The 25,447-nt window shown below is 49.0% G+C and overlaps 1 protein-coding gene across 7 annotated transcripts in view; it reads right to left on the bottom strand.

The window, feature by feature from the left end:
* Positions 1 to 25,447, bottom strand: part of Cabin1 (calcineurin binding protein 1) — a 122,042-nt gene that overhangs the window by 68,181 nt on the left and 28,414 nt on the right. For 4 of the 7 annotated variants that reach the window (XR_015645094.1, XR_015645095.1, XM_087598410.1 and 1 more), the window contains exons 17-25: positions 23,259 to 23,501; positions 21,871 to 22,027; positions 19,597 to 19,712; positions 12,611 to 12,772; positions 10,162 to 10,368; positions 9,909 to 10,054; positions 6,258 to 6,519; positions 2,687 to 2,947; positions 876 to 1,027 (exon numbers count right to left, since the gene is read on the bottom strand). Coding sequence is in view for 5 of the 7 variants with exons in the window: in XM_087598410.1 (XP_087454536.1) it covers positions 876 to 1,027; positions 2,687 to 2,947; positions 6,258 to 6,519; positions 9,909 to 10,054; positions 10,162 to 10,368; positions 12,611 to 12,772; positions 19,597 to 19,712; positions 21,871 to 22,027; positions 23,259 to 23,501 (1,706 nt within the window). In the remaining 2 variants the exon portion in view is untranslated. Of the gene's footprint in view, positions 1 to 875; positions 1,028 to 2,686; positions 2,948 to 5,266; positions 5,561 to 6,257; positions 6,520 to 9,908; positions 10,055 to 10,161; positions 10,369 to 12,610; positions 12,773 to 17,495; positions 17,670 to 19,596; positions 19,713 to 21,870; positions 22,028 to 23,258; positions 23,502 to 25,447 lie in introns of those variants that run through there. The other 3 variants (XM_087598411.1, XM_087598414.1, XM_087598412.1) reach the window with 2 other exon arrangements.

Genomic DNA, 25,447 nt, shown 5'->3' with positions numbered 1-25,447 from the left:
CTATTTGAGAAATTAAACTAAATGAAGACCAATTCTGGTGAGGTCTGTCACAATGTAAGTCTCAGTATGACTGTCTGATGTCCTTATTACAATGTGTTCAGATATTATTTATATGTCACATATTTCAGAGCAAAACGATGATCAGGAAACTTCCCTGTACCCTGGAAAGCGGCTGAGCACACTGTACCAACCTAAGTCACCTCTCACACAGCAGAGACTACACTGTGTGTGCAGAGTTGAGCACTGCTTGTTGGAGGCACGGTTTACATGACTAGCTTCAGCCATGAACAGACAGTTCTCAGGGACAGGGCCTGGGAACAGCTTTCTCTGCTGGGTTCCCCATAATCCTCAGCCAGGTGGGGCCTCGGAGATGGGAGGGGCTTAATCCAGCATCAGGGCAGAAAGAACAAAAAAAAAGTATCTGGGACCCAAAGACAGCTATGTCAGGAGAAAAGTAATCAGTCCCCAAGCAACTGAGGAGATCCTGAGGACAGAGGCCAGTTCTCCCTGGCATTGAAGGAGGAGCCTCGTTGGTACTCCAGAGCAGTGTCACTGGGCCTCAGAAGTCATCCAGTTGAGTCTTGGGTAAGAGGAAACAGGACAACTTAATCTGTCGGGATGTTCTGCACAGGACAAGGCTTTGTCCCACTGGAGCAGGAGGGCGAGGCTGGCTTCTCGCCAGGACTCACCCCTGAAGGTAGGCAGCTGCACCAGCCAATGCCAGAGTCGAGGGTGGTAGCAGACACCCTCCCACAAACCCAGTACAAGTAGCTCAGCTCCACAGAGTTCTGAGTTCCCCTTCATCCAGTGGCCCTCCTCCAAACACTATCTAACAGTGAAATGAGCCACCCGGGTCCCTGCAAGCCGGTACTCACTTTTCTGAAGCTTTAGGTGTATTCTTCTCCTCGCCCCTGGCAAAAGGTCCTTCTGCTGCTTCCTTCATAAAGCTGACCAGGACCTCTGCGCTAACCCCAGAGTCAGGTTTGCCCAGGAGCTTCAGGATGGACGCATGGAGCCGGAAGTACACCTAGAACAACACCTCTGGCATAATAAAACAGCCTTCTCCAATCTAAGGCCTGTTTCTCAGGTGAAGCAGCCATACTGGAAGCAGGCTGCTGCCCTGGGAGACAAGCTACCACACACTGCCTGTCCTTTTTAGCTTTAATACCCCCAGCACAAATCAGCACTGAAAATTAAAGTGGATACTGTCAGCATCCTAAGTGAGCACATGATGGTGGGATAATGAGAGTGACAGGCAGTGGGCACCGCTCAAGGTCTGCTGTAGCCCAGACTAGACTTGATCTGCTATTTAGCTGAGGGTGTCTGGACCTTTTGACCCATCTCGACTTCCCAAGTGCAGTGTTTTTTGTTTGCTCACAAGATGGGCAAGTCTTAAAAGGAGGGCTTTAGAATGGCCAGAGAAGCAACGGCTCACCGTGCCATTCTCTAGAGTAACTGGGTGCCGCCCGCGGTCAAACTGGAGACGGTCTACAAGGCCACCTTTACACGTCAGCCGCCGAAGCACTCCTGAGAGAGCTCCCTGATGTGAGACTAGGGTGCACGCTTCCTCACACCACAGGCCAAGCCCACAAGAGGCTTCTCAGGTAAGCAAGTGCTCTGAGCAACCGGGAAGAACGGAGCCAGCAGCCAAGTTTACCACACTTTCTGCTACACTGTGCCCAAGGAAAGTGCGAGCTACGGAGCCTACAACTGTGTTCCTACCAACACAGTGACAGGAAGAACACCTAGACCTTCACGAATGCAGCTGGACTCTTAGTCCAGATTACGAAGTAGGAGACACCAGGGTCACTGGGGACTTGCATGTCTTATATTCTTGGGAATTTTATGACTCTCTTAAAACAAACAAATACATTTGGGGGGGGGACCCAAAACTTGTGCCCTAGAAGCAGGAAAATAACAAGAAACAGATTCTGCCTAAATTCAAGCGCTTACTAGCCATATGGGACGGCTGAGGGTCAGTGCTTGAGGCCTCTGAAAAGATAAAGCGATCATGCTCAGGGTCTTGGGAAGCTGTGAACTCTGGGCTGAGCCAAGCAGCCCTGGGTTTCCACGCCTGTTCCTTGTTTGCTCACTTCTAAGAGTGCTGATCAGGACTGCTATGCACAACAGTACATTCTTCATCAACCCTATTCTAGAAATCATAAACGTGAATCCTGCAATAAATAAAACACTGCTCTAGTGAACAGCAGAGGAAAAACCAGAACAGAACACAACATTCGCTATCAAGAGAAGCCCGCTTTTGCCCTGGCCTAACCCACTAAGCTGGGAGACCCAGGCCCAGGCTGAGGCCTCACTCAGCCTTAGATACCTATCTGCACCTAGGTACAAGAGTGACCACCCTTCTACTGACAGGCAACAGGTCTGAATGGCTGTGCAGCTCCGGATGCTGCACTCTAGTATCAGTGAGAACAGGTAGGCTGCAGGAGGAAGGCTGCTCCCTCGGAGAAATGAAAACAGAATGCCCATTCTCTCCAGAAAGACAAGGCACTCTTAGAAAGGGAGGCCAGGCTGCTTTCACCGAGGTGAGCAGGAAGCCGCTGAGCAGACGTGTTACCAGCGGGGCTACAGGGGTCCCTGGGACTGTGAGCTCTAGCCTAGGGAGACAGCACGGCTGGGCAGACCCTCCAACCGACCCCCACATCCTACCCTGGACCTGCGGGGTTACCTCCAGGGCTTCCATGGCCAGCTCGGGCGGGTTGTGGTAGTGAATCTTCTTAGGGTAGCGGGCGGCCTCCTCGTGTAAGTAGTGGCCCGCCTGGCGGTAGTGCAGCAGGTACACGGTCGGCGGCTGCTGCTGCTTCTCGGCCACTTTGCCCAGCATGTAGTGAATGAGCCACTCCTCCTCATCGCCATCACCCTCGCAGTGGGCTGCAGACGTGAAACAGTGCCTGGCTGTCTCCAGCATGCTGTCTCGCCGATCCTCCATCTACAACAAGATCACAAGCCCGCAGACCGGCCTTAGGTGCAATGTCTGCACCTACCTAGGGATCATGGTTTCCTTGGGTGAAGCAGCTGACTTGTCCACAGACTTACATTCCTCTCAGTGACCCTGAGGCCCAGAACTGTTGTCACCACTTCACAGTTGCAGACGAGATGCAGAGCTTGGGAGTCCCTTAGAGGCACACAAGGTATGAAGCCTGACTTAGATTCCAGCCATTTCTCATTAATGCAAAGGTCCTTTCTTTTAGCTTCCTTCTGTAGCACCACCCTCACAGATGAGTTTATGAGGTGCCTACTGATCTCTTTCTAGGGTTCCCAACTATAACCTGCGCAGCTGTGGTAAGAACTGGTGTCCCTCAGCCACAGGTTACAGCTGGAAGGAGGTTAAGGAGGAAGAAGGCTGATACACTATGCCTCATTGGTCTCCGGCGTCCATTACCATAGAATGCTCCACAGCAGGGCGGGAGCCCCTTGCTCCCACGCTCTCAGTGGGGTGTGCAAGCAGAGGGATTCCATCACACTGCATCTAAAATGAGGCTCTGCGGCCAGTGTTTCCGGGAAGGGCAGCTGGTTATGTGTAGTTCTGCTTGCACTGCTTAATAGCTGTGGCCCTGCCAATGACCCCAGTTTTGTTAAGTTCGGCAGGAACAATATGCCACTCAGGAAGAGGAGAGACCGCGTGTCCAGAAGCTTGGCTATGTAACTCCATTCTGGCTTGTCATCTTCTGAACAGAATGGAGTCCCTTACTCATGGCTCTTCAGTCTGTATACAGGGTGCCTGCTGGGGCTGGCATCGACTGACAACTCCCAGGGCTGCGTGGGAGAAGGCATTGGTCGTTCTCATTGGTCTGTGCATGAAGCACAGAACGAATGTCAAGGCACTTGGTTAGGAAGTTCTGGTCCCCAGTTCTTTCCCTGTGCCTTAAACCCAACACCATAGGGGATATTTCTACTCCCGCACGCCACCTCTGGCGAGGGCAAAAGCTAAGACCACGGCAGCTCAGATACAGAAATCAGGTGCATCAGCCTGGTCCTCAGACGTGCTAAGTAAACACTGCTCACGCAGCCAGGGGACTGCATCCTAGGACGCCGCCTCCCGGAGGTGGGAAGGGCCCAGGGCACACAGTGCAGCCATGCAGAGCACTGTGCACACCAGATATTGAGACCAAACCTCTCCCTTCCTCCAGGACGGGACATCAAGACTGCCCTCTACCTGCAGGAACTGGACAAAGTTCTGCAGAAGGTGCAGAGGCGGTTCCTCTTGGCTCTCAGAACAAGTACGCTCTGGAAGGTACAAGTGAGAAATCTCACAGGGAGGGACACTAGGGAGGGATCACCTCACATCACTGTGTCGACCTGGAGCATCACTGCATCCATAATGTTACGAGGCCACCTAAAGGGTCGAGTTCTACAGCACTAAGGAGTTTCTGTATGCTCGGCTACAGCAGAGTTGAGTTCATATATAAAAGGATTGTATTTGAGCCGTAGAGCCTGACTGAGTAGAGACCAACAGCACAGGCTGAGGGAAAAGGGAAGCCAGACATTGCATTTAGTACAACAGTATCTAGGATAAAAGAAATAGACTAATAGGCAAGTCCTCCTAGATTTCTCTAAATGTACAGTCTAGAAAGATATAAACAGAATAACAACTTCTTAGAGAGGCATGCAGGTGGTTCTCCACTCTGTTCTTGTCAGGGTGAGGCCCTGTGCAACACTTGATGTCTGCTTCTCTTAGCAGTGGGCTGGGACCTCTAAGGCCATTTCTCACATATATCCTCTGCTTCTGGTGTCAAATGCATCCCTATGATGTCACATCTAAACTACTGGAGGAAAAAAAATAGATTTAAAAACTGATAAAGGAAAACATAATGACCACCCAGGAGCTTGCAAGAGCACGGCTTCTGTCTGCAGGCCGATGGTTTGTCCTTTAACAAGCTCCACACCCACACGAGAGATCCAGCCAGATATGGGAGCCACTATTCTCACGTATCTGTGGTGTTCACACGGTCTGCACACCGAAGGAAGGAAAACGTTGGGACCAAATTGCTGAGAGTCTGGAAGCCAGAGACGAGCTCCTAAACTGAGGGCCATGCTGCCCAAGCACAGAGGAGAAAGCAACAGTACTATGTGGGAGGGTGCCCAGGGGACAGGCGGGACCTCCTCATAGCTCTGGGAAAGCAGCTCACTAAACTTAATGCTACAGGTGGAACTCACACAACTCAGGAAGCTGAGCTCTCCACGAGTCAACTCGAGCTCTGTTCACCAAACAACGGTCAAATTCTCCTTACACAAGAGTCAGGAGGCATTTTCACTACTAATATTTCCATAAGGCCCAATGACATCTTTTATTCACTATTTATTACAGTAACTCAGTCCTCATTAAGTAGGTTCATCCATGACTCTCTCGGGGCTGAGGTCCTCGAACGGTAGCCTTGTGCTCATGGTAGTGTTAGGGCTGTGACTCAGACTATAAGACTGGCAACCTCTGGTGAAGGCTATGCTGCACTCTTCAGCATCCTTTCCAGCATCATCTGAGGAGTTCAGAGGGCCAGAGCCAGTGTCTTACTCTGCAGGCTCCTGGAGGCAGCGTCATCTCCCCCTGGAGGAGACAGTGCTTTCAGAGGAGGGCGGAGCCTCAACGGTGTTGGCAGTGCCGTCACCTTGCCTGGGGTCTTCATCTCAGATGACCGATCAGCGCAGAACCTGAAACCACGGACTGTCTACCTTCAACACCGTCTTCCTCAGAGGCCTTTCTGAGCTACAGCACCTTACTGACCTGCTGGCCTGAGTGGCACGGGGATTAGCTCTGCAGCAGTCTGTGCTCACCAGGCCAGACACTGACTGGGTCTGATCTCCAGCACCCTTCCCTCCCTGCTAAGACATCCGCAAACATGTCAGCGTGACTCCTTCACCCACTGCTGCAGGTCAGACCTGTACCCTGCTCTAGAGGAATGCCACACACAGCGACTGAAAACCCTAACGCCAGGGGTTACATGGCCCTCAAGTCCTTCTTTGGAAACAGGGAAGAGGTGCCTGCCTCAGATGGCCTACATCCCTTCTCTACTACTCAACGCCATTCAAACTGATGACCAGTCAGTCAGGTCAGAGGTGTAGACTGAAATAATTGTCAATGGACTAGGTGCCCAAAGACCAAGAAACAAAGATATTAATTACCGCAGGAAACAGCTCGCACGTACCAGAGAGCTGGGGGGGGGGGGTAAGAAGGAAGACAGGCAGGGACCTTGGACAGCCCACCCCGACAGAGAATGGCAGGCCCTCTGCGGCACCCTCCTTACCTGCTGCACAACCTCAGGAGGCAGCTCGGCTCGCCACTGCTTCAGCTGACGGGACGCGAATGAGTGCAAGGCATAGGACATGGTGCCATACTCAATCCACAAGGACAAGTTAGAGCTGTCAATCTCAAGGGCCCTCCGGAAGCAGTTCAGAACAGGTGTGGCATGTCTCCAGATGGGTCCATCACTCTTCAGCTCATTTGAGTTCAGCTTGTCCTGAATTCGGCTGGCCCGGGCCAGAGCCATGCCTGCCCAGGAATCAAACCTAGGGCAGTGAAAGAGCGCCAGCTGCAAACACCACGGTCCCGGAGGGAGGCAGACACTGCAGCCGGACGGTCAGGCGGTCAGTGCTGCAGAAGCTCTGCTTCCACAGAATGACTCAAAACCCAGGGTGGCTATGGCGCACAGCCAGGACCATGACTTAGAACAGCACTGTCGCAGCCTTGATCCCGCATCACTACATACATGAGGACGAGGTCTATGTGCTAAGAGACAAAATGTTTCTTCTATGTCCTTAGCATTTTTCAAGCATTCAGTGACTGCTCTAACAGACAGGCTTTGGAGTTTATTCCCCGCATTAAAAGGTCGCCCATGGCATTGCTCTGGTATGAAGGATCAGGACACTCCACGAGGCTTTACAACGGGGACCCAGCTAAGGCAACAAAGAGACTTCAATGTCCTTTCTGTCTCTTGAGTCTCTTTGCTCACCAAGCAAGAGCTCAGGAACAGAGAACTGTGGGGCCCTAGGTACCCCGTTTATTCCTATTGTTTCTGGGACCCTCATCTCTCAACTCAGAGCCCAGTGACAAAATCATGAACAAGATGGCAGGTGACGACTGGGCCCTGATGGTTCTGAGACCACCTGAAAGAAGCTGAGGCAGAAACACAAGATTCCAGGAAATGTTAAGGAGCTATGGAGACAGCACACCAGGACCAAGAGCTCCCAGAGCTCCTGGAGAGCTCTTTTCTCAGTGTGCGTCAGAAAAGAGAAAACGCGGCCCCTCCTACCCACCCTCAGTCAGCTAGTGTGCGGAACTGTCTGACCACCCCAGGAGACGGCAGGCAGAAGAGGCCGGGGAAGCCCAGGGCTGCTTTCCCTGCCCTCCAATGAGCACGGATGACACTGTAAGAGAGGAGCAGGAGAGACACCAAACATGCCATGGTGCAGAGGACAGCAGGCACGGGAGAGGTTTCCCAGAGCAGCCTTTCTCCTCAGGGGCCTGGGGCCTGAAGCCACCAGTTCTTCCCAGCCCTGCTCAGGTTGCTCTGGAGAGGGGAACTGGGGAAGAAGGGCTTAAGGGGAAGATTCTTCTTTATCAAGGTCAATTCACAACAGGGACTTCTTTTCAACATCCAACAATTCTGGGAGGAGCTGCCCTCACCTCAAGGAAAGGAAACGTGACTGTGCCTATGTGGCGGGTGGCTGAGACCACGTCCTCCACACGGAGTAGCCAGAGAGAAAATCATCACTGTGAGCGCTAAGCAGGCTGCAGATACTCAGGATTGAGGAGCACTAGCTGCTCTCCCAAGAGCCTGGCCTTGGTTCCCAGCACCCACACAGCAACCCAGAGCCACCGGGAACTCCACTTCCAGGGATCTCATTCTCTCTCTCTTTTGGCCTCCAGGTGTACCAGGCACACACAAGACGCACAGACATACGTAAGGCAAAGCACCCATATACATTAAAAACAAACAAAAACCCACAGGGGAAAACCTACTGAGAGTGACCCCTCCTGAGCTAAGTGTCTCATCCAGGTACATCACCACACAACCCATATCCTAGGAGTGTAGGCCTGCAGGCTGCCTCTGGCTCAGTAACAATGTGACCCCAGGAGGAAGAGGTACCCACAGTCCACATTCTGGGCTCTTACTTGTGCAGAGCAGGTTCAGGCCTGGTACTGGGCTCAGAGCTGTTTGCTGAGCAGAACTAGGTCTTAGCCCACCTCCACCCCAATGCCTATCTAACCTGGTCCACTTGTAGTCCAGCAAAAGCAGGAAAGCTCAGCGAGATGCTCACAGGGACCTCTAACAGTGCAGTCAGACCCTACTGCCACCAGCCATCTATTATGGGCTTCACCCCTTCAAAAGGCTTCAAGGAGAAGAAGAAAGAAGGAGAGAAAAACAAACCTTAGATTTTAGCTAGTACCAAGGACCAGATGGAGCCCAAGCCTCCACTGGTATCTGCCTGTGAAGCTCAGAATAAAGAAGGCTCTGGAATGAGACCTAGCACCAAGGTGACAAAACCCTTTCTATGTTAGGGCCCGTCCTCAGAGAAGAGATCTCCGCAACCAGTGGGATGGATCTAATAGGCTAACATCCTCTAAGAGGTGACAGCAGTTCTTCTCAACAGTAACAAAATTATAGTTATGAAATAGTAATAAAATAAATGGTTGGGGGTCACCACATTAGGAACTGGATTAAAGGGTCCCAGCATTAGGAAGTTGAGAACCCCTGGACTAGATGGAGATCTCGTTGAGCCTTCAGGACTCTTACTCCACTGGCTGTGGACCAGGCGCCTACCATGCCACAGTGGCAGGTTTCAGAACTCCCCCTTTCCTAATGGGGAAGCAGGTGATCAATCCATAATGTCATACAGCACAAGCTCAGCCAGGTAAGTGTTGGTCTGTGCTAGCCAACTCATGGAGCGACCCCAAAGACAACCAGGGCTTTGAGCACGGCCCCCTCCCAGGAGGAAAACAAGCTGAACAAAAGGGGGCCTCCGAGGACCTTTCACACGGGTGACATCTTACAAACTGGATCTGTATTCGGAGGCCAGCCCCTCTTCCCTTGACTCAGGTAGGATTGTAGAAAAGTTAGTTCTGCCGTTTCCTGAGGCAGGACAGTTCTGCGTTCACCCCTGGAAGGACAGCACCACGGCAGCCCTGAGTAGTTCTGGAGCGTTTGCCTGTAGTTAAACCTTCAGACACGGGCTGGCCACAGGGGCGACCTTATCCTGACCACACTCAAAGGCTACTTTCCCAAACCGCCCCTTTAGTCAAGTGTGCCGAGTTTTGGAAGCACAGCAGAGCTGTGTGATGAGACATCACAGCAAGGGACATAACCTCTGGCTCTAGCTTTTCTAGGACGCCTCTTCCGATATGCACTTTACTTTACGTGGTTTGCAGATATGTATGTATGTATGTATGTATGCATGCATGTATGTATGTGTGTGTATGTATGTATGTATGCATGTATGCATGTATGTATGTATGTGCAGCATGTATGTGCCTGGGGCCCATGTTAGATCCTACGAAGGAAATTACAGTGGCCATGTGAGGTCTCTTAACCACTGAGCCACAAGTACTCCCTCTTAACTCCCAAAGCAATTAAAGAGCCTATGGTATTTACCCAAAACACACATTGGTTGCCCTGGTGCCTGCTACCAGAAAAAGAAACAACACAAACCCAACAATATGGTCCTTGCGCTGTACATCAGAGCCCAAAAGGTCATCTTCTACTTTTACTGACACCAACACGCCTCCCTGTGGACTTCGGAAGAAGCCTTCTCCCTCACTCAAGAATGCTAAACCATTTTGTCATTTTCCCCTCATCTTGCTACAGACACGGAGACTGAAACTGGCTCACTGGAGAACTGACTGGCTAGCTGGGCTCAGGAGGCCTCCTGCAGCAGCATGGCTCCCAGCACACACCCACCTGTTAGGGCAGATGCAAATGTCATGCATGTAGAACTTGATGGCTTTGGACTGCTCTTTGTTTTTGAAGTGATAGTCAGCCAGGAGGTAGTAGAGCTCATTCAGCACTGGAGGGGCGGGGTCTGCCCCGTCAGGAAGGCAGGGCACCTGGCACGAGAGAGGCAAGCTTAGGAGAAGAGGTGGAGTCAAGGGTGCCAGCTCGTCAGACAGCAGTGCGTGAGGGGAGCCACCATCCCATGTTCCCTGAGGCCCACCTCCGCTGAGGTTCCCTCAATGTAGGCAGAGACTTTGTCCATGCTCAGGGCGGGCTTCTCTGTGCGCGGCACAATGGTGGCGATTCTTTTCAACAGGTTTGCCAAGTCCGCGGAGACGGTGCTGGTCTTGTAGCTGTCAAACTCAGGGAGGGTCTTGGGCTTGAAGTACTCAAACATGAACAGGGCGTCCTCCCAGGTGAGGTCCACCTTGAAAACAGACAGGGGCAGACTCAGAGCACATGCCGGGTTAAGAAACAAGGAAACGGTCCTCTACAGTGCGATGAGGTCACAGTGTGCTGGAGAAGACAAAGCACCTTCCCTAGTCTGCTTCTTAAACCTGCACAGAGGGCAAGGGCCTCCATTCCAGCTGCCTGAAATGACAGTCTTTTGGTTTTGGGTTGGCATAACATAATCTATCTTAGAATTAATTTCCAGAGGCTCAAAGCTCCCTGAAAGACATCACATTATTAATGCTAAGGCTATAACTCTAATCATGTATTATGTACACGACACATACAGAAATATTTAACTTTCTTAATGAAGGAGAGTAAATGATAAAGGCAAGTCTATGCTAAATAGTTTTTAATATTGACTGTTAGTCAAGAATTTTTTTTTCCTTTTTTTTTCCGGAGCTGGGGACCGAACCCAGGGCCTTGGCTTGCTAGGCAAGCGCTCTACCACTGAGCTAAATCCCCAACCCCAAGAATTTATTTCTTTAAATCTAGTTTACTTGTTATTGGTGTGTTGTATGTATATAGCACGCGTGTGCAGGTGTCACACAGGCCAGAGAGGGCACCGGATCCCTGGAAGGGTCACAGGGAGCAGACACCTGTCATGAATGCTGGAGACAAACTCAGGTCCCCTGCGAGCAGCAAGTGCTCTGAACTGTTAGGCCATCCAATACCTCAACACATGGATCTCCTGCAGTCCAGGCTGACTGAACTCATGCTGAAGTTCTACTGATTCCATGTCCACCTCCTGAGGGTGCACTCTACAGCACCTGACTCTGTGAGTCACTAGTACAGAACCTAGGGCTTCATCAATGCTGGCCAGGCAATCTACACGACGAACGACACTGCTAGCCTAAGAAATGACTGTTAGGATCCTGCCTGGCTGGACCTCGTCTCTAGAAAAGCAAATGTTGGAAACTGAAGGTTATAATCTGTGGAACTATGCAACTTGGTCAGGTGTGGGGGGGGCAGGAAGGGGGGTTTGGGTGGTGTGTGCGTGTATGTGTGTATGTGTGTGTATGTGTGTGTGTGTGGTGTGTATGTGTGTGTGTGTGTTGTGTGTAGTGTGTATGTGTGTGTATGTTTGTGTGTGTGTGTGGTGTGTATGTGTGTATGTATGTGTGGTGTGCGTGGATGATGTGGGGGGGTGGGTGGTGTGTGTGTGTGTGGTATGGGTGGGTGGTATGTGTGTATTGTATGTGTGTTGTGTCTGTGTGGTATGTGTGTGTGTGTGTGAATATGTGTGTGTGTGGTGTGCATGTGTGTGTGTGGTGTGTGTGTAGTGTCTATGTGTGTGTGTGTGTGTGTGTGGTGTGCGTGGATGATGTGGGGGTGTGGGGGGGTATGGGTAGGTGGTATGTGTGTATTGTATGTGTGTTGTGTGTGTGTGGTATGTATGTGTGTGTGCATGTGTGTGTGTGAATATGTGTGTGTGTGGTGTGCATGTGTGTGTGTGTGGTGTGTGTGTAGTGTCTATGTGTATGTGTGTGTGTGTGTGTGGTGTGCGTGGATGATGTGGGGGGGTGTGTGGGGGGTATGGGTAGGTGGTATGTGTGTACTGTATGTGTGTTGTGTCAGTGTGGTTATGTATATGTGTGTGTGTGCGTGTGCGTGTGGTGTGTGTATGTGTGTATGGGTGGTATGGGCGGTGTGTATTTTGTGTGTTGTGTGTGTGTGGTATGTATGTGTGTGTGAGTGGTATGTGTGGGGTGGTGTGAACAGTGTGGGGTGTGCGTGTGGGGTGTGTGTGGTGTGTGGGTGGTTTGGGTGGTGTGCATATATGTGGTAGTGTGTCCATCATAACTGGGAAGCTGAGGCTGGCCCCACACCCTGAGGCCACAGTGCCTGTGCCACCCTAAGAGCCTACACTTTAGAGTATAGAATAGCTAAGACTGGAGAACTGCTCATGATATTAGTCATGACATAATATACCCGATGGGACTCTGCAAAAAAACAACTCAAGAAGAAAAGTATCTATGGAATTATGCAAGTAATCCAAACTACAAAAAAAACGTAGGAACAACTGTCATGCCATGCTACATTTTGAATCAATTCTGGATTACAACTTCTAAGAAAAGCCCTTTCCTCTGTTCAACCTTCAGACCTTATCTGCTCCAGGCTGAGGTGGGACTGTACAGTGCAACAGATCTGATGTCCTCTCAGAAGCTCCTGCTTCCCAAAGCTGCCCCTGCCCGGCCTGGGCACAGGCTCACCCTCACCTGCTGGGCTGAGTGCTCCTCCAGGTACCTGGCCTTGCTCTTCTTGCTGGGGAAGCTGTAGAGGCAGTAGAAACACTGCTCCAAGGCGGTCTCCAGCTCCTCCTTGTAGGGGTGAGTGTCCTCAGAGGCAGACGCAGCAAGCTCCTTTTGGAGAACGTGCACCTATGACAAGTGGAACGAGATGCCTGAGAAAACACATACACAGGCTCAGCCTGCCTGTCACGGCAGGACCCTGGGGAGACGCCACTTCATCCACTCTTTTACCCTGAGGAGGCAACGTCTGAGGTCCTGGTGTGGCTAGATTTCACAAGACCCACTTCCTAGAAAGGACATGATATCCCTGCAGAACTGCTCTGGCTGGATCTGGCGGTAGGATCCTTTGAAGCGTGTGACCCGCCGGACTTTGGCGCCTCTAGCCAGCGTTTGCACCACCACACGATGCTTCAGGTAACATCTTCATCCATTTACTAAGTGTGCATTCACTGAGAAGCAGCTTTTCTTAGGCACGGTTTGACACAGAACTTACTTTAGGAAAGTTCAGGTTCCAATGGAGGAAATGGTGCTAAATACTTACAAACAAACCACTCTAAGTCCCACTGGGGCTGAGGAAAATCTCCCGACAAACCATTACTGAGAACCAGAGGAGATATGAACAATATAGCAAACGAGTTATATCTCTGGATATGAAACATCATGCCTATTTTATACCCAGTGTATATTAATAAATATACACTCTTCTCAAGCATTCGTGGTTTTGACAAAACTAATGAAAAGTAAATCTATTTACTTATTTATACACTGCTTACCTTATTTACACACTTGCTTGCTTACTTATGTACACACTTGTTTACTTATTTACATACCTACTTACTTGCTTATTTACACACTTGTTTACTTGTTTACACACTTGCTTACACACTTGTTTACTTGTTTATATACTTGTTTACATACTTGTTTACTTGCTTGTTTACACACTTGTTTACACACATGTTTGCTTACTTATTTACACACTCATTTATTTACCTATTTATGTACTTACTTACGTTTGTAGCAAGCACTTTACCTACTGAGCTACTTCCCAAGCTCTGAGCTCTCCATCCCCTCTCCCCTCCCCAAGTCTCTGTGTGCCCTGGAACTAGCTCTGGAGACCAGGCTGGCCTCTACCTCACGGAGACCTGCTTGTCTCTGCCTCCCGAGTGGTAGGATTTAAAGTGTACATTTTTTTTTTAATTTCAAAGGAGGGAAAAAGCATAAACAAGCTTAGCAATGAAAAATGGAGAAATTACTAGACACTTAACAACAGAACACCTTTATTCTAAAATGTATGACTTGAGGGGAAAAATCCATAATCAATAAATAATCAGAGTTAGCAATAGCTAAAATGTACAGATAGAAAGACCAGATTTGGTGTCAGAGGCGGGAAATGACAAACTACTGCCCGTGGGTCAAGTCTAGAGTGTGTCCGTCTTTGTAGGAATTAAGAATGGTGCACTGCAAGTTAGGGGGAGAGGGAAGAGTGGGCTGGACAGGGGTAAGAGTTGAACATGACCATCTTCAACGAACTAATAAAAATGTTATAATAGGAGAACAGCATTTATACTTTAAATCCCTAAAGTAAATCAAGAGAAGGAAAACTATTTTGTAGTTAGACACATACCTGAAGCTACCTTCCTGGGAAACTTGAAAAAGAGAGAGCAAAGCTCACAGTCTACCTATGTTAGTTCAAGTTACCGTAAGTCCAGACAACTCAGAGAAACCCTGATTCAAATAAAACTTTCGGTCCCCAGCTCCGAAAAAAAAGAACCAAAAAAAAAAAAAAAAAAAAAAAAAAAAACTACAAGGCTGGTCATCCCTCAGGACAGTGCTTGCCTAATATGTTCATCTCTAATATCATTACAAAATCAAAACTATCTCATAATACCAAAAAAGAAAGAAAGGGAAATTCAACTTTAAGCTCCACAAATCCTGCTGACTGTGCACTATTTCGAGTCTGAGGAGTTGCCCACAAACTCTCTCTTCTTTCCAGAATCCTGTGACCAGGTGCTGCCGAGAGAGAGAGAGAGAGAGAGAGAGAGAGAGAGAGAGAGAGAGAGAGAGAGAGAGAGAGAGAAACACGAACACACTAAGTCCACAACTCATTACAATTAAATCAAGTAGTAAGTTGAGAGGCTATGTCTGACAGAAATTTCTTTTTAAAATGTTACAATATGTCTGCAAAACAAGATAGAAAAATTAATTTAAGTATCTACTTGCAATAGAAAGTTGTTTAAAGATCCCCAGGGCTGGAAGTGTAGGACATCAGCAGACTACATGCTTGGCACATAGAAGGCCTTCTTGGGTCCCCAGAACAAAAACATCGTCTTCAAACAAAATGCACAGAACTGAAATAAGAGGTGGAAACATATAAGACTGAGATAAATGGAGAGATAGACTATTCTTGACTAAAGGATTCAATGTGGCCACTTCTCTCCCACATTAATCAATAAGACCACTGATTCCAATCAAAATTCCAAGGAGGGTGCAATTTCTCAAAATTTTATCTTACAATGTTATGAAAGGAGAAGCTAAGAACATCCAAAAGAATAGGATGGGAAAGGTAAGGACGTGAATGCTAACAGTTAGCAGACGTCTGTGGCACCGGCAAAGGCACAGACAAGCTGCTTACGTCAGTGAAGACAGTGCCTAGGGATATCCTGTGGACCCACGGGAGGGGAAGGAGCCTCGGGTTCAGTAGGAGAATTCTTTAATGAAGAGCTCAAACCATAGAGAATGTGAGACTGGACCTGCCGTTTCTTATAAACAAACTAACTTCCAAATGGAATGAAGAATGTGTGTAACAAGAAGCCAGGAGAAATGTTACAATCGTGAATCGTGTGTGTGAGTGTGTGTGTGTGTGTGTTGTGTGCGAGTGTCTGTGTGTGTGTGTGTGTTGTGTGCGAGTGTCTGTGTGTGTGTGAAGGTAGGTGAAGGTGTGTGTGAGTATGTGTATCTGTGAGTGTGAATGTGTTTGAGTGTGTCTGTGTGTGTGTGTCTATGTGTGTATCTATGTGTGTGTATCTGTGTGAGTATGTATCTGTGAGTGTGTGTGTGTGAGTGTGTGTATCTGTGAGTGTGAGTGTGTGTGAGTGTGTGTATCTGTGTGAGTGTGTGTCTGTGTGTATCTGTGAGTGTGAGTGTGTGTCTGTGTGTGTGTATCTATGTGTGTGTATGTGAATGTGTGTATCTGTGTGTGTATGTTTGCATGTGTGTGTGTATCTGTGTGTGTGAGTGTATGTGTGAGTGTGTGTGTAAGTGTGAGTGTATATGTATCTGTGTGTGTGTATATCTGTGTGTGTGTGTGTTGTTTATCGACAGGCTCTCATGTGTCTGAGGTGACTGAACTCCTGATCATCCTGCCTCACCAACCACTACCCAAGTGCTGGGATTCTAGGTATGTGCTTTGATTTCTCTTTGTTTTTCCTTCACAACTTCCTTTTCTTCCTTCCTTCCTTCCTCCCTCTGTTGTTTACATTTATTTATTTGCTTTATGGAGGAGCAGGCACTTGCATACCATGACACACGTGTAGAGGAATTCAGTTCTCTCCTTCCATCATGCAGGTTCTAGGGAGCAAACTCAGGCCATAGGGTTTGACAGCAAGTGCCTCCCCCCAGGTCCCTGGAAAGACTGCTTAAATGGGGACATGAGAGCAATAAAGGAAAAGTGTGGTGACTGGATATTACAATGTTTACATTCTGGCTGGATGTACAGGTCATGCCTATACTCCTAGGACTCAGACGGTTGAATCAGGGGAGTCAGGGGTTTAATGTAGGCTACATAGTGAGACCCTGTCCCAAAAGACAAAACAAGAACATCAAAATCCAGCAGATGAGGCATCACACTAAGTTAAAACAGAAACAAACAGCTGCACAGGAATGGGGTGCTTGGTACATGTACCCAAATACACCTGTCCCCAAAGGACTGAAAATCTGTAAAGAACCAACGTGGGGGGATGGTGCAGAGAATGTAAGTTAATTCACAGGAAAACTTACAAATTTTATGAGCGGCCAAATTATGAAAGAAGAAACCAAGGATCAAGGAACATAAAAAGAGTTAAAAGCAGTCCCGAGAAGAGGAAAAGCCCCAGTGAAGGTGTACTTTAACATGGGCATGGCCTGTTGAAGGTGCCAAGGCCAACTGACCCATGGGACATTGACAAAGCCATTACCCACATGGGCCAGGCTCGAGAGTAATAGCAAAGCTTTCTCTTGCGCATCCTCGTCCCAGGTGCTCAGCCTGAGACTGATGGCCTACAGAGGCCTACTACTGGCTAATCCCACGGCCGAGGTGCTGCGCTAATGAACAGGCTGAAGTTCCAGGCTGGTGGCAGGTGGTAGAGGGAACGGTTAAGAGAATTCTAATCTGATCCCACTTCACTTGACTTTCTCTATTTCCTCATGGTCCCTCTCCAGAATTCCAGAACCTGAGCTGCACAGGATGTGGTGAATAAAGCACTCCACCTCGATAATAACTGTGAAGCATTACAAAGAGCTAAGATCCACAGAAGCCCTCTTGGATCGCCACCACTGTTTAAGTCTGTAAAGTATAAGGGCTGACAAATGGCTGGGGATAGCACAGCACAGAAAGTGCTCACTGTACAGGCATGAAGAGGACTCCAGGGCTGGAGAGATGGCTCAGCGGTTAAGAGCACCCGACTGCTCTTCTAGAGGTCATGAGTTCAATTCCCAGCAACCGCATGGTGGCTCACAACCATCTATAAAGAGATCCGATGCCCTCTTCTGGTGTATCTGAAGACAGCTACAGTGTACTTATATATAATAAATAAATGAATCTTTAAAAAAAAAAAAAAAAAAAGAAGAGGACTCCAGTTTGACCCCCAGAACTCACATTTAACAGGCAGGGTGTAGTGGGGTGGGTGCTTGTTAATCCCAGCACTGAGGAGACAGGAAGAGGTGGATCCCGGAGCTCAATCCTCCAGCGTAAAGAGGCGGTGCATGAGGAAGGACACGCCTGATGCACTTACACAGTATGCTGGCTAGTTTTGTGTCTCCTTGACACATGCTAGAGTCATCACAAAGGAAGGAGGCTCAATTAACAAGATGTCTCCATAAAATCCAGGTGTAGGACATTTTCTTAGTGATTAATGTAGGAGGGCTCAGCCCATTGTGGAAGAGGCCAACCCTGGGCAGGTAGTTCTGGGCTCTATAAAAAAGCAGGTTGAGCAAGCCATGAGGAGCAAGCCAGTAAGCAGCGCCCCTCCATGGCCTCTGCATCAGCTCCTGCCTCCAGGTTCCTGCCCTGACTCCCTTTAGTGATGAAAGTATAAGCCTTTATTTACATAAACCCTTGCCTTTTTGACTTGCTTTTTGGTCATGGTGTTATCACAGCACTGGTAACTCTAAGACACGTGGGCTCTGGGGATCTCAACTCTGGTCCTCACCCTTCTACAGCAACCACTGAGCTGTCTTGCCAGCTTCTCTTCATGAGAGAGCTTCCTGCAGACTTCCTAGAAGCAGACAATGGCTGCATGCTGGCAGAACAATGAAAGCAGACTGACTCCTGGATACAGGCTTGGCCGACTATCAACCCTGTGCACAGCAAAGCAGTGTACACACTCAGTCGCCTTCAACTGTGAGGGCTGAGCTAGGTTGTCAACCTGACTAGATCTAGAATCAACCAAAACCCAAACTTATGGGCAGGCCTGTGATGAATATTCTTTTTTTTTTTTTAATTATTTCTTTTTTTTTTTTTTAAGGATTTATTTATTATATAAGTACACTGTAGCTGTCTTCAGACACACCAGAAGAGGGCGTCAGATCTCATTACAGATGGTTGTGAGCCACCATGTGGTTGCTGGGATTTGAAATCAGGACCTCTGGAAGAGCAGTCAGTGCTCTTAACCGCTGAGCCATCTCTCCAGCCCCTGAATATTCTTGATTATCTGAGGTGGACACACCCTAAATCTAAGCTGTATGTTCTGGAGGCAGCCCATAGAAAAGGACGTGGAAGAAGGAAGCTTTGCCCTCACTCTAGCTGGCAAGTTTATCTGTCCTGTTGGAGCAGCTGGTAGTAAAAGTCTAATTTCTGGGTCTGAAGAGATGGCTCAGTGGTTAGAGCACTGACTGCTCTTCCAGAGGTCCTGAGTTCAACTCCCAGCAACCACATGGTGGCTCACAGCCATCTGTAATGGGATCTGACGCCCTCTTCTGGTGTGTCTGACGACAGCTACAGTGTACTAATATACATAAAATAAATAATTTTTTTTTTTTAAAAAAAGCAGACTTTTCAGGATTCCAACACAAACTGAAACAAGCAGCCCTCCAGGACTCCTCCTGGACTCTACCCCATTTTGGGACTGCAAAGACATCCAACGTCATGGACTAAACAACTACTGGATTCTCAGCCTCTCTGCTGTGAGACAGATGGACTACCCAAACTATGTTCTGTAAGTCAGTCTAATAAACCTTCTTTAATATCAGTTCCATCAGATCTGCTCCCCTAGAGAGCCCTGACTCACAGAAACCTGTATTTATTTTGTGTCAGGTGCTACATTCATCAGCGATGAACCAAGTGAACAAAAATACCCACGCTCTAAACTTCACACCAGTGGAGAAAAGTCAAGTAACAAACACAGGGCCCCGAGAAAGTAGGAAAAACTGGGTAAAGATGAGGCAAACTAGAGAATTGCTAGGAATTGAACTCAGGACCTCTGGAAGAGCAGTCAGTGCTCTTAACCGCTGAGCCATCTCTCCAGCCCACCTTTCTTCCTTTAAAGACGATTCTCTGGTATTTTCACAGTAACAGAAAGAAAAAAGGTCACAGGAACCTAGTCCAGATTGTCTGCCGTAAGTTTCAGTAATTACAGCTGTGCATTAGTCAAAGACTCAGTGTGGGAACCCCTTCAGGCAGACACACACAAAGCCAAAGGAGTCCCTGGCTTTTCCAGCCCCCCCCCCCCCTTATGCTGGCAGGCCCAGGGCTCACTCACATAGAATCGCAGCAGCGCTCCATCTGAATTGCAGCACCAGGACCTCCTGCCCAGGTACTCATGTGCTGTGTTGAGCAGCATGAGGGAAGATGGGAGCATGGGCATCTCCGAGATCCCTGGGGAAAGGCAAGAGTTAGTGCACGGCAGCCGGAGGAGGGCGGCGACATCGCTTCTTCAGGGACCCTTCTGTCTCTCGTATATGACCACAGAATTTTTTTTCTCTTTCCTTTTTCTGTCTTCTAAGTAATTACCTAGCTGGCTTTCATCAGCAATCTAAATGTATCAAAAATCAACTGAAATCGTACATTTTTCTAAATGTAAATGAAAACTTCACTGAAAATAATGAAACAATCCTGAGAGCCAATACTGGCTTCCAGTGCACATTTCTCAAAACACCTCCTGTGCTTTTCAACGAGGGAGTTACAGTCACACTCCTCTCACAACTCTGAAAGACTCCTCACTCAGGCTCCCCTGACTACTGCATTATTACTAGTTCCCCAAGAGTCTCAGGGTCCTTGGAACTCTGGGCGAGTAGAGACCATTAGCACTTTATTTGGGTGCTCTTTTTGGGGGGAAGGGCAGAACATATTTAAACAGACGACACCAGAAGGCATTACACACAGCTATACACAGCTTAAATCTCTTACCAGACCGTCCCAAACAAGAAAGCAAGTCCCTCCCCTGCCAAACCCCTTCAACGAATAAAGGCTGAAGCCTCTCTAGCCTTTGTGCCCTCTTCAGTCTCCATTTGTCTTTTCTTCTTTAAACAGGTTTTGTTTTTATTTTTGTGTGTGTGTTTGTGTCTGCAGTGTGTGTTGGTCCCTGTGACAGTCAAATGGTCTGCATCTAGAGTTATAGGCGGCTGTGAATTACCTGACACTCTTACAAGTCATGAATTTTGTCCTATATAAAACTTTCCTAACTCTTCCTTAAAACTAGATTTAACACCCCCACCCCCATGTCTACAGAGGTCAAAGAGGCAGCTGAGCTGCCCACCACCACCGAGCTTTCCCTTAAGGCGAGACTTGCTGTATCCAGTGGTCAGTTCCTTCAGTGTCTAAGTCAGCTGCAGGACTTCCTTTCTCTGGGGCCAATACTCCCATGAGCGACATCCAGTAAGGTGACACGGCAGGACAGCTCTAAAGAACCACAGTCACTCCAGAGCGCCCGCCGGCCTAGCCAGGGCCTGTTGGGCTAACATCACAGGTTACCGGCTTCTTCTCCTGATCCTGCTGCTTTTCATGTCCGTCAGTGTCCACTTGGAGTAACTCAGCTCTTACGGTACCTCACTACTCAGGCAGGAGTGAACTCAATCCTGTGCCAAGTCCTGGGAGTTAAGGGTGGTCATGGAAGGGTGGAGGTACCCCCCTTACCCCGTCTTCCTCTGAGGAGGTTTTGGAGGGGCTTCTCCAGTAGCCAGCTCTCTATAAACGACAGGATATTGGGGTTTTGTCCAGAACCTGGTCAGCTGCCATCCCTGTCTTCTCAGGACAGGAAACGGTAGAGAGGCACAGCACCATGCCTGCCTGTCTCGTCCTGGGCGTAGTGCTCCAGCTGAGGGCTCTAACTAGCTCTTCTTGCTTACTTACTTGCCCACAGCTTGCCTGCTTCTCCTCTTGAGAGAGGCTCTCTTTATGTAGCATCACCTGCCCTGGTGCTAACTAGACTAGGCTGGCCTTGAACTCCTCACAGAGATCCACCTGCCTCTACCTCCCCAGAGCCAAGAGTAGGTATATACACCACCATTTCCAGCACTCGTGGCTTTTAGAAACCTCTTTGGTATGGGTAATTTTCATTTTTATAAGAAAAATAACAAATATTTATGGTTATATATATTTTACTACTCAAGTCTTTTGTGAAAACAACTAAGTACAAATATGTCAAGAGTTCTACAATTTAGCACAAATATGTCCAGAGTTCTACAGACATTCATTACTAGACATTTATTTTATTTTATTTTTTTTTGGAGCTGGGGACCGAACCCAGGGCCTTGCGCTTCCTAGGTAAGCGCTCTACCACTGAGCTAAATCCCCAGCCCCATTACTAGACATTTATACTTAAACAAAAATCACTGAGTAACACAAAGGGTCTTCATGAGGAATGGGTACCCCGAGGCATGCCTGTAGCATGACGTCTAAGAAGTAAATACCGCAGTGCTCCAGGCTGAACAAGCCAGGTGGCCCCTAGCATACACCTATTCACACTGCCCTGTGTGGGGCCACAGCCCCACAGGGGATAGGAAATGCCATCCCTCCAAGCCTACAGCCAGCGCACCTTCTTCCGTTGGGTTCTGGAGCTGCTGCTGGTGGCACAGAGACCGGAAAGTGTCTTCCTCCTGCCAGATGATCCTGTGGAGGATGATCCAGGGCAGCACGGAGGAGACATAGGGCTCCTTGGGCTCCTCCTGCACAGCCATGCTGCAGTCGATGACCTGGCAAAGGGCACCGGCATATCACAATATGGCAGCCTCCCAGGCCTCTTGAGATGACCTACACTGCAGTGCCTTCTGGGGGAGGTGGGACATGCTGTCTGCCTACCCCTACAGCTCTAACATGGGAACACTGACCTACAGTATCCCAGTTTGTTATCAGACGAACTCCCAGAATGACCAGTGGCAATCCATGCCACATGCAGCTACTGACCGTGGCGAGGGGAACTAACACCCTGGGGAAAGCAGGCATGGAGAAGCTACTGAGCTGTGTGGGTATAGACAGACGCTAAAAGCAGAAGTGGCAACAGGGTTTCATGCACAAGGTGATCAGACAGAAGCCCTTAAGGCTTCCAGGTAAATGACTGTGTGTGCCCGATACCCAGAGAGGACAGGGCATAAGGGCACAGGACACACTCACAGGCAAGGATCCCAGAGGTGGCCCAGAAAGGCTTCAGCTAAGAAAACAGAAGAGGAAAAGCTGGAGATCAGTGCACCTTGGCACACTACCCAGACAGTATATGCAGGGTTTAGGTAAGGGAGGAGACATTCGTATAAGTTGCTTCTGTGGCAGGATGGTGACTGGGCTAAAAAAGTAGAAGGTACAGGAAGGGCCACTATAGCACTTCCACAGGTCATCAAGGAAACGGCAGGAACCTAGACTAGGGCAGAACAAAATGGAGGGGTAAAACCTAGAGTAGGGAAGATGTGGTTCGGTAGGACTTAGTCATGGCCAGAGTGTGGGTTTAGAAGACAGCAGAGGGCACTCGATGAAGATTACGTGCCTCGAAACTGGCCTGGGAAACATGGGCACTGTGGCTGACCTCAGGACTGAAGTACTACCCCTGAACCCCACGCTCCAGGGTAGCGTGTGGAGTAGGAAGCCTGGCAGGGAAGCAGACCTGGACTCCAGTGCTCACTCTGCCTCTTGGCACAGTAAATGCAGACAGAACCTTCGCCCTAAGCCTACTTTGCCCCTCTGGGACAGGATGTCTGGGGATCCTGTTGTACCAGCTGTGACATCAACTCTAACCTCTACGCAAAGCAGCCCCAGGTCTGCATCTGTGGACAGCTGCTGCCTCCTCAAACTCCACAGTCCAGGCCAGAGGAGCCACATGTCCCTCTATGTCCCTCTAGGGTACACAGCTCAGTGGGTGTCTGTGAACCTCAGAAGGGTGTCAGAGACACACCCGCTGAGACAGCACAGGACAAAGAGGAACCAGCAGGAAGTTACCTGAATGAGGTTGTTGGTGAGCCGGACAAGGCCCGTGGGAGAGGAGGACTCCTTCAGGATGCTGCCCCTGCTGTCTGATGACAGTGCCTGCTCCATGCCTAGCAGCAGCTGCGTCACTGTGGCCGCCCACTCCTCCTTGGCCGCAGAGTCACTCGAGTTCAGCATCTGCTGGACAGCTTCATTGAGGGCCACGTCAGAGCATTCAAAGCACTGCCTGTGCTCCTCCAGCCGGAGCAGAGAGTCCTGCGCACAAGAAGCAAAACGAAAGGTGTGCTGTCCACTTCACACAGCGCACGGGGCCTCGGGGCTGAGGCTGGGAGGAGCAAAGAGTGGGGAGCAGCGGCCACATCAGCAGCTTCCACACAGCCTTGAGGCACCTGCAAGAGCACACTCTGACTTGGGTACAGTGGCAATGACAGGCCACCCGCCAGGGAGCTGTCAGAAAATTCTTTTACTCTTGTGCCAAATTTTCCCATCTTTAAACCTGGGCCTCTGAGACCTGACCTCTCAATTAGGGCTGAGACCGAGTGACTAATTCCCTCTGCTCCCAACCTGACCCTGACCCCAAATCATAAATTACTTTATTGCTACTTCCTAACGGTGAAGGTCTGATATGCAGAGTATCTGACATGCAACCCGTGAGAAAGGGTCTCTGACCTCCAAAGGCATCTTGAGGGTTGAGAACCACCGCTCTAACAGAACATAAGGCTCGGGGCCAGAAAGAACGAAAAGGACACGGCTAGCTGCCAACGAGTGTTGAAGTCAAATTACCACTCGGTGGGCAATGCTACCATATGCCTAAACAAATAAAACACCATAAAAAAGAGATGAGAAGTACATCAAGAAACTGGGTGCAAAATAGACAGGCAAAGATCAGCAGGGCTCTTACAAACCAACACTGCACAGTTGAAAAGTACAACTAACAACTCAAAGTAGTAACATCCGAAACGAACTGACCGAGAGGGACTATCTGCTATACTGAGGAATATAAAATTTGCTAAATTGGGATCTCATTCTGGTATCCCATCCCCTCACCATGAGAAGGATTCCAAATTTGATCCCCACCCTAGCAATGTCAAAACAGCCAGTAAAACTATGCACCCATACAACATGGCCGCTGCTGTGGGTGAGTTAGGGTGAGAATCCCTTCATCCCTGTGGGGCACATCATGGATTCCTCCTCCCCTCCAGAGCCTTCCTGACCACTGCCAGGCATTCCAAGAAGGCCCTCCTCTGTGTGGAGAACCTGAGCCGATGAGCACTGCTCCAGCCTAGGAAAGGTCTAAGCACAAGACACAAACGCACAGTGAGGAAAACCACATTTATCTGCAAGTGTGAACAGATCCTGACAACGGAAAAACTGAGAGCACTGAATATAAAAACAAAACAAAAATAAAGCCACAATTTAATAACAGCAAATGACATATTGAAAAAAAATCCAATGAGAAAAAAATATCTTTAATTATTAAAAAAAATCTTTCCAGGGTTGGGGATTTGGCTCAGTGGTAGAGCACTTGCCTAGCAAGCACAAGGCCCTGGGTTCGGTCCCCAGCTCCGAAAAAAAGAAAAGGAAAAAAAATCTTTCCACTCAGTAAGAAAGCAGGCAGCAATAACTGGAAATCACTTACTCCTAGAAGCAGAAGCTCCACAGGGTATGGCCCAGTCCTCGGAACATCCCGTAACACAGGGCAACACTCCTCCCAAGAAAACCCCTCTGGCCATATCTACTGACAGGAACAAGGTAGCAGGAACAAGCTAACATCTGAGCATGAGGGCCATCCTACAAAGTACAGAGGGCCAGCGCCTAGGCGCCAAAGCTCCCTCCTACTCCTCTCCACTCTGCTTAAACCATCTCTCTCCTCCCCTCCTAGGGCTGAGAAGAAACATTTGTTCTCACAGCTACACCTCTTAGGCAGTTCCCGGTTCAAGAAAGCTAATGATTAAAACACCAGAAAAGGCTGGGATATTACTGTGCTCCTTCCCACCCAAAAGGAGAAAGACCCATAGATTAATTTATAGGCTGTGTTAGCATAACCTATAAAAGTCCAGGCTGGCCATGTCTGTGTCTATCGGACTCAGGACAGGGGAGTAGTTACAATGACAGAGCACTCCACAGTGGCAGCAGCAGCAGCAACAGGAGGGCACACATGGCTGCACACGCAACGCTTGTGTTCTTCGGCATGCAGTAAG

The sequence above is a fragment of the Rattus norvegicus genome, chromosome 20, assembly GCF_021556685.1.
Source record: "Rattus norvegicus strain SHRSP/BbbUtx chromosome 20, alternate assembly SHRSP_T2T, whole genome shotgun sequence".
In the NCBI taxonomy this organism is placed as follows: domain Eukaryota; kingdom Metazoa; phylum Chordata; class Mammalia; order Rodentia; family Muridae; genus Rattus; species Rattus norvegicus.
This window is presented reverse-complemented; position numbering and strand designations above follow the sequence as displayed.